The sequence below is a fragment of the Melanotaenia boesemani genome, chromosome 12 (genome assembly GCF_017639745.1).
Source record: "Melanotaenia boesemani isolate fMelBoe1 chromosome 12, fMelBoe1.pri, whole genome shotgun sequence".
Lineage (NCBI taxonomy): Eukaryota > Metazoa > Chordata > Actinopteri > Atheriniformes > Melanotaeniidae > Melanotaenia > Melanotaenia boesemani.
Window position 1 is genome coordinate 28,067,225 of NC_055693.1, and position 15,097 is coordinate 28,082,321.

Consider the following 15,097-nt stretch of genomic DNA (forward strand, 5'->3'; position numbering starts at 1 on the left):
ATTATTCAACTTGTTGTGTAACATTAAATGAAATGGAGCAACAGCATGTTGTTTTAATGTGTCAAGCACATGCTGCCCAAGCTGCAGAATGTCCCGCAACAGGACAACACACAGGTTACAGACTGCTGCTGCCCCTTAGTGGACATCACATTCAAAAGCCTTGTGTGCAAATGCCACATTCACATTTAGACACACTTGCCTGAGAATAGTTTGATGTGGAGGATTAGTTTGATACGGTGCTATTTTTATAAACCAGTTAATGTTCTTTAACAGGGATTTACTCTGAGGGAATTTGAGATGAAAGACTTGGACAGGAAGGTGCATGGGACATAAGTAATTTCTCTCAAATGAATCATGATACAAAGATATTGTAAGAGAACATTGGAGAGTATTGTGAATGCGGTACATCACTAACAGAAATTAAAATGTATGAAGTAACATGTGTCAGTGACAAAGAGAAACCACTTCTCATCAAACATAAAGAGAAGCTGAAAGAGGGGGAAATTTCCAAGGACACAAGGTATTCATTCTTCAAACTAAAATATAGTTCTCAGTTCACTTTTTAACCCTTGCACATCTGCTAATACACAATTTGATTAGAAAATTTTAATAAAATTAATATAAAGTCCTTTTTGTAGGGAGAAAAATTAGTATTTTTTTAGATTTGTTAAAGGCAGTTCCCAATATTTAACTGTATTTTGTTTGCGGCATTTGGCTTGTGTGAAAAAAGACATATAGATAAATCTGACTAATTCATTGACGGACTTAAATGAAAATCAAGTATGTCAGATGTCGAAAAAAAACATTTATCTTTTTTTAAGATATGTTGATTTTCATGCGGTGGTGGTGTGTGAGTGGTTGTTTGTCTCTCTCTGTGTTGGCCCTGCGATGGACTGGTGACCTGTACAGGTGTACCTGCCTCTCACCTGCTAAAATGCTGGGAAAAGCTCCAGCTCACCCGCGACCCGTTATAGACAAGCAATACAGATAATGATGAATGCTTTTCATGCCAGAACATTAGGACAGTTTTATCACTCCAGGTGCTGCAAATATTTTTGTCTGGATGCTTAACAGGGTAATAACTTTCTTAACATGTCGTCTTTGATTCATGAAGCTTCAAATTACTTCATTGTGTGAGAGAACTGGAATGCAGACAGGCCAGTTTGACAGTGGGGCTCAGTTTACTGCAGAGGTGTGCCACTGTAAGATGTGTGGAGTGGTTTGGCCACATATCTCTTAAATCAAAATCTATCTGTATTACTGATGCATCAACTTTTGACCTGTGCTAAAAACAAGATGAATGCTTGTCACTCTTTTAGCACAGAAATGTAGATTTTAAATGTTACAAATGGTGCGGCATGCACTTTTATCAGCTGTTTTTCTTAACCCACGTGTTCCAACTTTGTTTTTCAGGTTTTTTCTGGGAAATTTTCTAACGAATATCAACGTGATACCCAGTTACTCAACAGGAGCAGAACAGACTAAACTGCTCTGAGCTTAACTAGCCTCTGTATCCGCACTTTTTAACACTGTCTTGATCAGTTTTATTTTTATCTTCCTGGTTTTTTATTCTTTCGTTTGTCACAGCCAGAAACAGACATGGACAAAATTATTGGCATCCCTCCGTTAATGATCCACAAAGTCCCTGAAATAATTTAAAACAGACTAACATAATAATAAATGAAAATTTACTGAAAATTAACCAGGGAAAAACAGACTTTGCCTTGGAATTATTTTAAAAAACAAACTAATTAAACAGGCCTGAACAAAAACGATAGCAACCTTAACTTTTCATTTTGTTGCACAACCTTTTGAGGCAGTCCCTGCAATGCTTTCTCTAACTGTCAGTGAGACTTCTGCACCTCTCAGCAGGTATTTTGGCCCACTTCTTGCACACAAACTGCTCCAGTTGTCTCAGGTTTAATGGGTGGCTTCTCCAGCTGGCATGTTTCAGCTCCTTCCACGGATATTCAGCAGGATTTAGAGCAGGGCTCATTGACAGCCACTTCAGAAGGGTCCAATGTTTTGCTCTTAGCCATTCGTGGGTGTTTTTTATCTTTGCAATTGGGGTCATTATCCTGTTGGAAGACCCATGACCTGCAACTGAGAACTAATTTTCAGGCAGCTCATTATGCTCTTTTATACCTACATTTTATAATAACAATAATCCATTATTTCATTTTTGTGTCTGTGATTTACTTTGCCAAAAAGCTCCAGTTATGTCTCATCTTTCCAAAGGAGATTCTCCCAGTAGCTACAGTATGTGGCTTGTCAATATGCATTGTGGGAAATTCCAGTCTGGCTTTTTTATGATTTGCTTTCAACAGTGGTGTCCTCCTTGCTCATCTCCCATGAAGTCCGCTTTGGTTCAGACAGTGACGGATGGTACAATCTGACCATGATGTATGTTGATCTTGAAGTTGACCTTTAATGTCTTTGGACGTTGTTCTTGCCACGTTGGTTACTATTCGTTTTCTCTGTTTCTTCAATTTGTCATCTATTTTCCTCCTGCACCCACACACAGGGAGATTGGCTACAGTCCCGTGGACCTTAAACTTCTGAAAAATATGTACAGCTGTAGTCACAGAAATGTCAAGCTGCTTGGGAAATGATCTTACAGCCTTCATCTTTAACATGCTTGTCCATTATTTTCTTTCTAATCTCCTGAGCCAACTCTCTCCTTCACTTTCTGTGGTCCATGCTGACTGACTGGTTACAAGTTTGTAGAAGTCTATGAAGCTAATTATAGGAGGCACATGCCCTATGGTCAAATTATTTTCAACCTTTTTGTGCAGGCCTGTTTCATAGCACTTTTTTTTATAATTCGTTTGAACAGCAACTCAAAGCAGTATCTAGTTTTCATTGGCTGATTTTCAGTAGTTTTTATTTATTATTACTTTTGTCAGTTTCAAGTTATTTCAGTCACTTTTGTGGGTTTTCTTTCATTAACTGAGGGGTGCCAGTAATTTTGTCCATGCCTGTAGAAAACATTTCCTCATTTTGATAGATTCACTCTAAAACACACTGTTTTCTGCTAGAGCAAGAAATGGAGGGGGCCCCTTTTGGAAGAAGAACACCTCCCCTACTCCACCCCCAACCCTTGGCCAACAAAACCACATCCTTGACTTCTAAAAAAGCTTGCTATCTCTCTAATGCCTGTGCACCATGTAAAGACACGTAAAGACTACCAATGTAGTCGTCCCAGCAGATTGGCATGCAGGGATCTCTGTTCTGCTGGGCTAAGCAAGGCTATTAGGAGTAAGGCTATTATATATACATAAATACCTAATACCAGGGTATAGTAGTGTGTGAGACCAGGCTGTGTTTATATAAGGTCATTTGCATTACTGGTATTTTTGGCAATAACAAAACATGTTAGAGATTTGCCTGAAGTCTCTACTTACATAAGCGTTAAATATATGCATTAAATTCAAATACCAAAAATATATAAACAAATATTACGGACTGCAGGATTATTTCCTACGCTGTGTAATCTGCTTACCAGTTTTTAAAAAGCTTTGCACCTGCAGTTATGTCAAAAAGTAGCTCAACTTTTTGGCTAGTTAAAAAAATTTTATCAGCATTGCTCTGCAAGTTTAGCTCAGACGTTTGTACCTGTGCACCTGCATAATCAAAAGACACAGATTTAGAGTTGAAAACCTGCTGTCTGCTTTATGTAGATGGGTTAGATAGTCTTATCTCTGAGGTTTCCTGCTAACTTGACTCACAACATTTGCTAATAGCAGCATTACCACCACACCTACACATTTTAACCAAGACTTCAAGCAGGTCTGAAGTCAAAGCAGTTCTCCTTCAACCTGCTCACATGAAGTCAGAAAGGATGAAGCTACAATTTCTCATCATCAGTCTTTTGAATCATTTGATGCTGACCAGTCAAGAAGAGAAACCGGTATGTAACTCTTCTTTTTTCCACATTTATTTTCAATGTGTGCTATAGGTAAAAATGTAAATAAATCTAACCTATAAAAAAGTTAATATTATTGTCTTATTGAATAGTTGCACTAAATATGATTATGTTGTACATATGTTAATTTATGTTATTGAGGACACATTTTAATTAGACAATTCATAGTTTGCAATGTTAGCTTTTCCACCTCAAATAATTATTGGATATTCATTTCCAAACTCTTAAGCATCAGTGCACTATTTAAAACACTGATCAGTGGTTACTGCTGACAATTTTAGTGTTGACAATTTTACAACTTGTGTGTGTGCAGCATCAGATATAACCATTTTGTGGTGAAAATGCACAACCTGTTAGATTTGCCATTATACCCACTAGTTTTCTTGATTAGGGTAAGATGAGAAGATTCAGCACCCACATCTGCATTTAATGTATGGACAAAACCAGCAGCTGGAAAAGTAGCTTTTTAGAAGAAGACAAATACTGTTTGTGTTAAATATAAAAGCCAGTTTCCATGGATGGAAACAAACAAAAAAAAAAAAAAAAAAAAAAAAAACAACATAAAACAACATTCCTCTAAAACAATCGCATGTAAAGAATTTACATCTCTATGTTAGTTAGGTACTATTTCATTATTTTAAGCATCTCAAAATTCTGAGGAACTAAGACTAAATCTGAGGAAGTTAGTAAGAATTCAGACATAGTATCTGTGAGTTTAAAGTTACAATCACAAAATTCTGTTTAGTTTTCACAAGATTTAGCACAAAATTTAATCAGAATTCTGGGACAGCATCTCCAAATTTAAAGTACTAATTTATTTTTTTTACCCCTTTTTTTATTACTGTGTTGGAAATAGGCTTTCATAACCCTTCTAGAACAGTACTAGATATGCACCCCAATTCCCAAAAATAGGGACACTGTGTAAGAATGCAATGATTTGCAAATCTCAAAATCTTGTATATTATTCCAACAGAGCATAACAACTTGTCAGATGTTGAAACTTAGACATTTTACCATTTCATACACCAGTGTTTCTCAATCCTGGTCCTCAGGGACCACTGCCCTGCATGTTTTAGTTCTGTCCAACTCCAGTACACATGATTCAGATTAATTGAATTGCTTGTCAAGTTCTTTGCAAGCCTTCATTTGAGTCAGGTGTGTTAAAGATGGACACCTCTAAAACATGCAGGGCAGTGGTCCCTGAGGACAAGGATTGAGAAACACTGTCATAGAAAATATAAGCTCATTTTGAATTTGATGGTAACAAGACACCTAAAAAATAAGTTGGAACAGGTGCAACAAAAGACTAGAAAAGTAACCTGCACCAATCAAAAACAACTGGCAAAGACAGAGCCTCTTTTGTGTACCTCTGATCTGCAGAGGTTCACCAATCTGTTTTAAACTGCATTTAAAATCTGTGAAACAAATTCAGAAAAATGTTCCTTAATGTAAATTTGTAAAGACTTCAAAGATCCCACCATCTACTGTGTAGGATATTATCAAAAATTCAGGGAGGAATCTCTGTGCGCACAGGACAAGATGGAAGGTCTACATTACTACCACATTAAAAAACAGGCATGATTCTCAGGAAGAGTTACAGATGTCACCGTCTGTGAACACACTTTACAGTGCAATACACAAATGCAGGTTAAAGCTCTATCATGCAAGGAACAAGCCATATGTGAACACCATTCAGAGATATTCATGTTTCCTCTGGGCCAAAGATCGTTTATGCTCGACGCAGAAGACGGATACACAGACGAACGGACAGCTTTGTCTGTCTTCTGTGTTGGTTGCACGTGTAATTTCATCCATTTTTTAGGGAGCTTAGCTATCTGTCGCTTGACTAAGAAGACAGAGCAATACCAATGGAAATTGTGGGAGCAGTGTTGAACAGAATAGCTGACATCCAGCAGTCAAAGAAACAAACCAGAGAAGAAGAAGAGAATCAGGAAGGGAACAAAAGAGAAGAAGAAGAAGAAAAACGAGCACAACAAATGTAGAAATTGCACGAGCTTTTGAAGAAAGACAATAAGCAAATGTTTAGGGTGTGTTGGGCAGGTGGAAACGGACGTCACTATTTACTCACATAAGGGAGCATGAATGGTCCTTTAAATGGCCTGAGGCAAAGTAGAAAACTGTTCTGTGGTCAGATTAACCAAAATTTGAATTTTATTTTTGTAAACTATTCACACTATGTCCTGCAGACTTAAAATGAGGGGGAGCAAAGAGCTTGTTATCAGTGGACAGGTGAACAGCCTGCATCACTGATGGTATGGGGTGCATTAGTGCCTATGGCGTGGGCAGCTTCCACATCTGTGAAGCTCCATCAATGCTAAAAAGTACATGGAGCAACATTTGCATCCAACCAGACGTCTCTTTCAGGGAAGGCCTTGCAGATTTCAGCAAGACAATGCTGAACCACATCCTGCATCCATCACAAATTCAAAATGAATTAACGAAATGTTAAAAATGTCTCAGTTTCAACATCTGATCGTGTTTATGTTCTAATTGGAATAAAATATGTACTTATTAGATTTGCAAATAACTGAATTCTGTTTTAATTTACATTTCACACAGCGTTCCACCTTTTTTGGAATTGGAACTCTATAGGATCCTCTTCCAAGAATAAAACTACTGTTATTTAACTTGAGAAATGAGGCAAAAAGACACCATCTCTTCTCACCTGGACAGCACCTGTCATAATTATTTTTGTTGCAATCCCAACATGTGATTTAGTCTCATAAGTCAAAGCTTAACAGTACTTAATTGCTGTATAACTGGCAGCATTGAACTCTTATTTCTGTTTCTGTTAGCCAACTTCTGCTGCTGCTTAGGAACTGCCATGACCTTTTTTTTTTTTTTTTTTTTTTTTTGTTTTGTTTTGTTTTGTTTTGTTTTTAGAGACCAGACACATTGGATGAGCCATATGGAGACATTCAAACCAACTACACTTATGATGATGATGACGATGAACCATTTGCTCCCTGCAACACCACTGTGCCTGGATTCAACCCCACTGGCATTATGGTCGTTTACATCATCGTGTTTGTCTTCAGCCTCATAGGCAACCTCGTGGTTGTCCTTGTTGTCTGCTCTATGAAGAAAGGCAGAGCCAGCACAGATATCTACCTGATGCATCTGGCAATAGCTGATCTGCTCTTCTGTCTTACCCTCCCCTTCTGGGCTGTTGACAACCACATGGGCTGGGTCTTTGGCAACTTCCTGTGCAAACTTCTTTCAGGCTTTCAGGAGGCATCTGTGTACAGCGGTGTGTTCTTGCTGGCCTGCATCAGTGTGGACCGTTACTTTGCTATAGTGTGGGCTACACGCACGCTGTCCTCCCATCACCTGTTGGTTAAGGTCATTTGCATCATTGTGTGGTTGATAGGTGGAGTCTTGGCTCTACCTGTGGTAATTAAGAAGGAGAGCATATATGGTGATGACCTCGAGCAGCAAATTTGCCATGAAAACATAACCGGTGAAAGCAGTTACCAATGGCAAGTCAGCATCCGTATCCTTAAGCATACAATGGGCTTTTTCCTGCCTCTGATGGTGATGTTTGTCTGCTACGGCTGTACAGTAGTGAAGCTCTTTCACACCCGAAATCAACAGAAGCACAAGGCCATGCGAGTGATCCTAGCAGTGGTGTTGGCCTTTATTCTCTGCTGGCTGCCGCATAACATCGCGGTTCTGATTGACACTCTGATACAAGGCGGAACGATACAAGGGGAGACCTGTCAAACTCGATACACAGTGGAGGTGATACGAAGTGTGACCGAAGTCTTCGCCTTCATGCACTGCGCAGTAAATCCAGTGCTGTACGCCTTCATTGGGGAGAAGTTTCGGAACCAACTGCTGTCAGCTCTTCACAAGCACGGTCTCATCAGCAAGAGGCTACAGTTGGCTTACAGGAAGGGCTCTGTCTACAGCACGGGGAGCATCAGATCTAGAAACACCTCTGTTGTAAATGGCCAGGATGGGTGATCATTAACAGTCCCAGGTGATGCTCATTTTTATTTTTTATTTGATCCTACAAGCAGCCAAACATCCTCTCTGTCGAAGGGCAGAGCCTCAACAGCTAAACATGCAATTAAAAGAAAAGAAACTGTTGGAAAAAAAATGTTGGATTTGACTTAATTGTTTTGTGTTCTTCTTTCAACATGTTGTAAACCAGAAATACAGATAAAATGGAGAAAATTGAATATGTTAGTGAAATACCAATGCCATTTTGACAGATTAAAAACAGGAAGCAGAATCTGAATGGATGCATAGATTATATGCAGCTAGTGCCAATACATGGTTGAGCCACAAATAACGGTGGCAGAACAAAGGAAAACAGCCTGACTGGATCAGTTACATTCTACACAGAGTGTATCTGAAGTACCTCTTAAATGTCAGATTATGCACATCAACAATCGTATCATTTGCTTGATCAATAAGGCTTCCTGTTATTTTTGAGTTTTGAGTAATTAGTTCCATCCTCTAACTTCCTGTTCCCATAACAAATGATATGAAGACTGTACATAGTTCACATGGAAACTGATAAAATTTCACTTGGTTAGTTGCTTGAAAGCTTAAGCTAGATGTTTTATGTCAGGTGCTGTTATATGTTTTATATATATATATATATATATATATATATATTATATAATATTATATATATTAGTTGAAATTTGTCCTGAACTCCACAAGAATAAATAGATGCTCTACTGGAAAAATAAATGAGCTGTCAGTGGAAAAACTGCTTTAAAGCACTCTGCAAAATCATAAGCCATGTGGGTAATGTATGGATGAATTTATTGAAAATATGCAAACATAAATGGGAAATACAGAATATAAACCAAAAACAGAATTTGTATAATTCTTAGAAAGTCAATGGAGTCTGAGCTCTTGGGAGGATTCATGGCTCCATCGATGTTGCCACTGATTTTCACTCCAGTTCTTGTGTCATGTGACGTACTTCAGCCTTTTCTCCCTGCTTATGGCTTCTTGACAGCCATTCTTCATGGAGACATTTTTGATGAAGCTTCAGTCAGCAGAAGATGGATCAGCTAGTCCAGATGTATCTCTCAGGTGTCAGGTCTTTCCCAGATTTTTTAAAAATCTTTTATCTTATCTTTCCCCCTATTTTCCTAAGAAAATCATTTTCATATAATCTTCGTCTGACTTAGTCTTTTAGGCTGAGATATTGTTTGATATTTGTTCAGTTTCCTAACTTTTTCTTTAGGTCACACTGCACAGCATGCTGAGGCATGCCAAGTTTACATCTAACGGCTCTTTGGGACTCATTATGTTGGGTCAAAATACTATAAAATTAATATTTTTTATATTTTTTAGGTGCAGAAATGGAAAAAGTCTGTGTTTGTGTGACAGGCTGCAAATAATGGACAGATCAGTGTTCAGTGGCTTGAAGAAAAAACACACTCGTCAAGTACAAGGACTGGACTGAAAATGAATGAAAAAAAACAAAACAAAACAAAAAAAACAGCCAATGTCCAAACAGAAACTTTAAATGAGAACTGTTGCTCAAGATTACTTTTAAAGATTACAACAGTCATTCTGCTCGGAAACAAAAAAACAAACACAAAAAGGTTGGTTGGATTGTTCAAGACTTGATGGCACTGTAGTTCCAGAGAACTTTGAAAAACTTTATCTTCCTAAAAACCTGATGCAATGATCAAAAGGACCTGTTGTAGATTTGTACAAAAAGTTTCATTCTCTTTTTATCAAAAGAAAATACTTCAAGCCTGCTTTCAATATGCTGCACATGTGGTTTTGACTCTGAGATGTTTACCTGTTTTTTTTTTTACTCTAGACAGTAGCTGAAAATATGTTTCTCACAATCAGAGATGTAATCTTTTAAACAGGAAGAAGTGGTGAAATCATGTTTTAGTTTTTAAAAACAAGTCACAGTGAACGTCGTTGATGAATCACTTTCCCTTAGAGAAGCAGAAGTTTCAGGTAAAGAAAAACAACGCTGTTTTTTTTAATCAAACATAACATCTTAAAATGCTATTTTTTGTTGTTCAGTAGCTTATTTCTTGACTGATTAATAAAATATATATTTCTTAACTGAATGTGTCTGATTCATTTTAAACACATGCAAATGTGTGTGAACTGTCATTCATAACTGCATTTGTGACTAATATAGAGCTTCCAGGATATTTTTTTTATCTGAACAGCAACTGTATATTGTGGTGTATTTTACTACACAGTCACAAACAAAAATGCTTTAATCATGCATTCAATTCAATTCAAATTTATTTATAAAGCACATTTACAACAACCTCAGTGGACCAATGTTCTGCACAAGGCAGAGCAGTCAGAAGGCCAATGTCATTATAAAAATAAAATAAACCAATTTAACTCATAAAACAAATTACAGAATAAAATAGCATAAAATACATTAATATAGCATAAAAACACATAAAACAATAAAAACTCAATTTAAATACTCAAGGTGGAGGAAAAGTATGTGAGAAAAGGTGTGTTTTGTAACATATCCATGTCGCAGCAGTTTTAATGCTTATTGTTATGTGTCCAGTCAAAGACAACGTAGTTGGAGAAGGAAGCATTTATTTTGGGGAATCTTTCTAACCACACACGCTTTACTATGAAATACTGTTGGTAAAAGACACGTACTCTGAATGCTGTTTCATGCTTACCGTTGTCTTTGTTCCTGTTATTGCTTGTGGTTTAGAGTTGTGAAAACTATCATGCTACCAAGGAAGCATTGTTTTAACCATAATTGTTACAAGTAACAAGAAATACACACTTTGATAAGGATTAAAATGTCAAATTAGTCTTTTAATATGAAAAAAGAAGAACAAATACAAGCTGTATATGAGACATGTTTATTAAAGTGTCAGTTGAGAGTTATCTGTGTGGGTTGCTTTCTGTTGTGAAACAACAGATTCTAAAGATCATAAAGGCACTGAAGGTTCACACAGGTCACGAATCTCTCTTGTAATCTTTGTGAAGATCAGAAAGAAAAGACTAGCAAATTAATGTAAAAGTTCCATAAAGACTGATTTTAATCCCATAAACAGGAAATAAACAGAGTAAGTGCAGAAAATTGTAAAGACATTATGAGTCTTCTTCTCTAATTTGAAATTATTTTTAATATTTAGACATGCTGTCATACTATAATGGTTTATCAGATCATTTTCAACCAGAAAGTTTTTCTGCACGTTATCAAGAAATTTAGTCCAAGTATTTAAATGCTTTAAATAGTTCTTGTCTTATGATTAGTTTCCTGCCTTTTTTTCTTTGAACAGAAAACAAATATTCCACTACTTCCTATTTATGTTGTCATAAAAATGATTAACAACATAAACTCAATCTGAAGCGCTGACTGTTAATAATCTTCATATTTCAGTTTACATGACCCCACCCGACAAAAATCCCACTGGGGCATGTGGAGAGGGGCTCAAATGCAGCCAAGTCTGGTAATATCCAGATAATATATTTGGTATTCAGCCCTGTTTCTATCGACGAGGGCGGAGACAGCTGCGCCTGCGCGCATACATATGCCGTGTTACCATAGTAACAGCACAATAACAGCTCGTTTTGGCAGTAGCTAAGCTAGCTACTTGTGTTAAAAATTGTGTTAAAGTGTTCGCTGGGCGTTTGCACGGATCCGGAGGAATAATTTCGGGACCACTGGGGTAATCCTGATGTGCAATGATGGACAATGTTCTTGAGTTAATGTTTGAAGTTGTCTTTTCAGAGTAGAGATGGTAAAATTAGCGGTGAGAGGGTCTGGAAATATTGTCAATGTTGCAGAGGAGTTGTGGGTAATGTAGTAGTACTTCCGCTTTCCTCTCAAAAGAAAGTCCCAGGTAGTTGAAGCGGTGAAACATTTAAAACATTTCTTATAACTTTAATTAATAATCTGTAAGACATAGTTTCATACTGAATATATCTGAAGTGAAATAAAATAATTAGTTTGAAATAACGCAAAAAATGAAAGATCAGTATCTGTAGTTCAAATTGCCAGCTGTAATTCTGAAAATAAATATCTACGACCGGAAGTTAAAATAGAATAAACAGCGATAACTTGCCCTTCTACATTTAGCAGCGTTTCCATTTCGAGCTGACCAATTTGTCATGTTTTAACATTAGAAAATATTACAGCTGTACTTTGGCGCTATTGTGTATCAGTAAGAGTACATCTAAACTTAAGTACCAGTAGCTTTAATCTCTTTAAAACAAGCTAGTTCGTTAGCGCGGTAGTGTTAGCCTTCGCCAGGAGTTTAGCCATGTATTTGCTGCTCGCCATTTAATGTTTTAGTTTGGTTTCTTTTCGTCTGCAGCAAGTTCTGAAGACGTAGGATGTCGAATGATCTGGCTGGTGTGTGGGAGGTGGGACTGAGTGATGGAGTCCACAGAATAGAGTTTGAGCATGGTACAACCACTGGCAAGAGGGTCATCTTTGTTGATGGAAAGGTATGTACATTGACTGTTTGTGAGACACAGAAAGTGCATTAATACAAGACCAATGCCTTTTAATGGTTAATTTACTCAATACACAGGCAATTTTATTATTATTATTATTTTTAACCATGCTTCAGGAGGTACTGAGACGGGACTGGATGTTCAAACTTGTGGGGAAGGAGACCTTCAATGTGGGTCATTCAGACACTAAAGCAACCATCAACATTGATGCTGTCAGTGGGTTTGCCTATGAATACACTTTGGAGATCAATGGCAAGAGCTTGAAGCAGTACATGGAGAACAGATCAAAGATCACCAGCACCTGGTTGCTTAATCTGGATGGCACTGACCACAGAGTTGTCCTAGGTGAGCTCCACCTGTGTGTTTGTCTTATGTACCTGTTATGTATGTTTCACTTTCCCTATGAAAATCAAGAGATGTGCATCTTTCAGTTAGGATCAAAGTTATTCTGAATCACAATGTTTCTCCATATTATTATTCAGGATAGTTTATGTTTAGTATAGTCTGATTTATGCTCTTCAAATCTACGCTCTCATATTATGCTGAAGCTGAGGCTAAGCTCTTTAGCTGCTTTAAGCCCCGCGCCATCTTCAGCCACCTCTGTCATCTGGGCAAGCTTATCCATCTTATAATTGCACCACTTATAGCTGCTTAGTTGGTATATTGCCTAATGTGTACACTGCATACAGAAACTATAGTAGATTGTTTGCAATTATTGTTTTCAGAAGCATCAAAATTCTTAATAGTTTACTGAACTGGAATAGGCTTCGTAGCACTTAATCTATTCACTGGGCACGGCTGCTGACAGTAACCAGCAAGGCCAACCACAAAATGTTGGCCTTGTTTTTGGTTTTGGTTTTGGTTTTGGGGAGGTCACTGTAATAGTCTTCATCTGCTGTGGAAAACCACATCTAGACTATTTTTATAGTTTTAGTTAACACCAAACAATGTCATTTTTTTCTGTTCTTAACCTGCTTTGTGAGCCTTTTATTTGGTCTTTGTATTGTTTGCTTCAACCTAAACTTTAAAAGGTCGATCTACATAACTTTTTTTTTTGTTTTGTTTTGTTTGTTTTTTTAGTTGACCCTTGATAGATTATATTTGGCTTGTTTTGGAAAAAAGTACAGAACCCTAACAACCCTCTTCACATCATTACAGTTTCTCCCCTGATGATGGATCCATTACTAATAGCCAACTTGAGAGTGACCTTTAGTTATTAGAAATAACTTTGGGGTTTTAATGAGACCTCTATAGCCATATAGGTTTACATATATATTTGAGAATCTAATGTGAGGATAGTGGCAACAGTAAATCCCTAATAATTATTTTTGAATATAACTTGATCATTTGTTAAATGTTTCTCTTCAGTTTCTTGTGAAATGTGCAAAGGGAACTAGATCTTGAATTTTTGTACAGGACTTACATAGCTGTACCTGAATGAATCTTTTGCTGTTGCACCACAAACATCTGCTTTTATATAGATCATCACACCGATAATCAATAATCAATCAGTTACACACATTTGATGAGCAACACCGTGCTGCTACTTATCCACTTAAATCCTATGGAAAGTACGGATTTTGGGTTTAGTTAAACAGAAATGAGAGTGTATATGTGATGTGCTGTTGTTCATCTGTGGTTTATCTGATTTTAAGGCATGTTAAGGATAGTTTTTGATCCCATAATAATTCAAACTTTAGGAGTTAGGATGCAAAAACGTGCACTGCTGTAGCTGACAGGTACGTACTTGCTCAGTAGTTAATGATCAGTATCACTGTCCTCACTTTCTTCAGAGAAAGACACTATGGATGTGTGGTGTAATGGGGAGACGATTGAGACAGCGGTAAGTATAAGACCAGTAACTCTGCATTAATTCCATCATGTGAGGAAATGAAAAGCAGCAGTTTTGATCATGTTTCCTAAAGTTTCAACCCAAACCACTACACATGCTGCAGCTGAATTTAAAAAATTAAACGTCAGTGAGTTTTGTGACTTGCGCCTGCAGGGAGAATTTGTGGACGATGGCACGGAGACCCATTTCACACTCGGAGACCACAACTGCTGCGTGAAAGCTGTGAGCAGCGGGAAGCGACGAGACGGGATCATTCACACGCTGCTTGTGGACGGCACAGAGATAGCCGAATGCGTGGAGTGATGTGTTTACGTCTGTGTGGAGAGAGCTGGCGTCTGAAACTGAGTGAGGATGCAGACTGAAAAATGGTTCCTTTAAATCTCCCGAGTGAGGAATGTTATCTCTTAGCCATACATTTAGTGTTGTGACCAGTATAGAAAAAAAACTGGAAACAGGACTTGAAAGTCTGTGAAGTCATTGAAGCCATAAATGTCTCACCAGTTAGGATTTACTGTCTTAAAAAAATGGCTTTTTTGATTTGCGTACTTGTACTCTGTATGATGTACTGTCAGTTTCATTTATATAATCAACATTGGAGACCACAGGTGTCACATTTACCTCACTCAGCCATGCTCAGTTATATGAGCACCTGCTGTTGAAGACACACTCATCACAGCCGTCGTCTCAGCAAACCTACACTTGCTAGTCATGCTAGTTTTCCTGTAGTTCAGTGTTGTGCAGTAGGAGCCTTAAACAGCAGGATACGTGCTTCGTTAAACGCAGCAGCGTGTCCTGCTTAGTGTAATGTTGCCATGTTTAATTATCCTTGTTTTATCAGATGGACCTTTTGATGTTACAAT

General features: G+C 37.6%; 2 protein-coding genes across 3 annotated transcripts; both read left to right on the forward strand.

The window, feature by feature from the left end:
* Positions 1 to 3,766: 3,766 nt before the first annotated feature.
* On the forward strand, positions 3,767 to 10,000 carry cxcr2 (chemokine (C-X-C motif) receptor 2). The gene is made up of 2 exons (XM_042000894.1): positions 3,767 to 3,910; positions 6,830 to 10,000. Exons 1-2 carry the CDS (start codon positions 3,827 to 3,829, stop codon positions 7,910 to 7,912), a joined length of 1,167 nt encoding a protein of 388 aa, XP_041856828.1. The 5' UTR covers positions 3,767 to 3,826; the 3' UTR covers positions 7,913 to 10,000.
* A 1,479-nt stretch (positions 10,001 to 11,479) lies between these two features.
* faima (Fas apoptotic inhibitory molecule a) lies at positions 11,480 to 14,661 on the forward strand. Of its 2 annotated transcripts, XM_042000866.1 has the most exons (5): positions 11,480 to 11,595; positions 12,244 to 12,376; positions 12,502 to 12,730; positions 14,179 to 14,228; positions 14,391 to 14,661. In XM_042000866.1, exons 2-5 carry the CDS (start codon positions 12,263 to 12,265, stop codon positions 14,538 to 14,540), a joined length of 543 nt encoding a protein of 180 aa, XP_041856800.1. In that variant the 5' UTR covers positions 11,480 to 11,595; positions 12,244 to 12,262; the 3' UTR covers positions 14,541 to 14,661. The 2 variants fall into 2 exon arrangements, with proteins under 2 accessions (XP_041856800.1, XP_041856799.1); XM_042000865.1 differs by lacking the exon at positions 11,480 to 11,595 and having other exon boundaries at positions 11,988 to 12,376.
* The last annotated feature ends 436 nt before the right edge of the window (positions 14,662 to 15,097 follow it).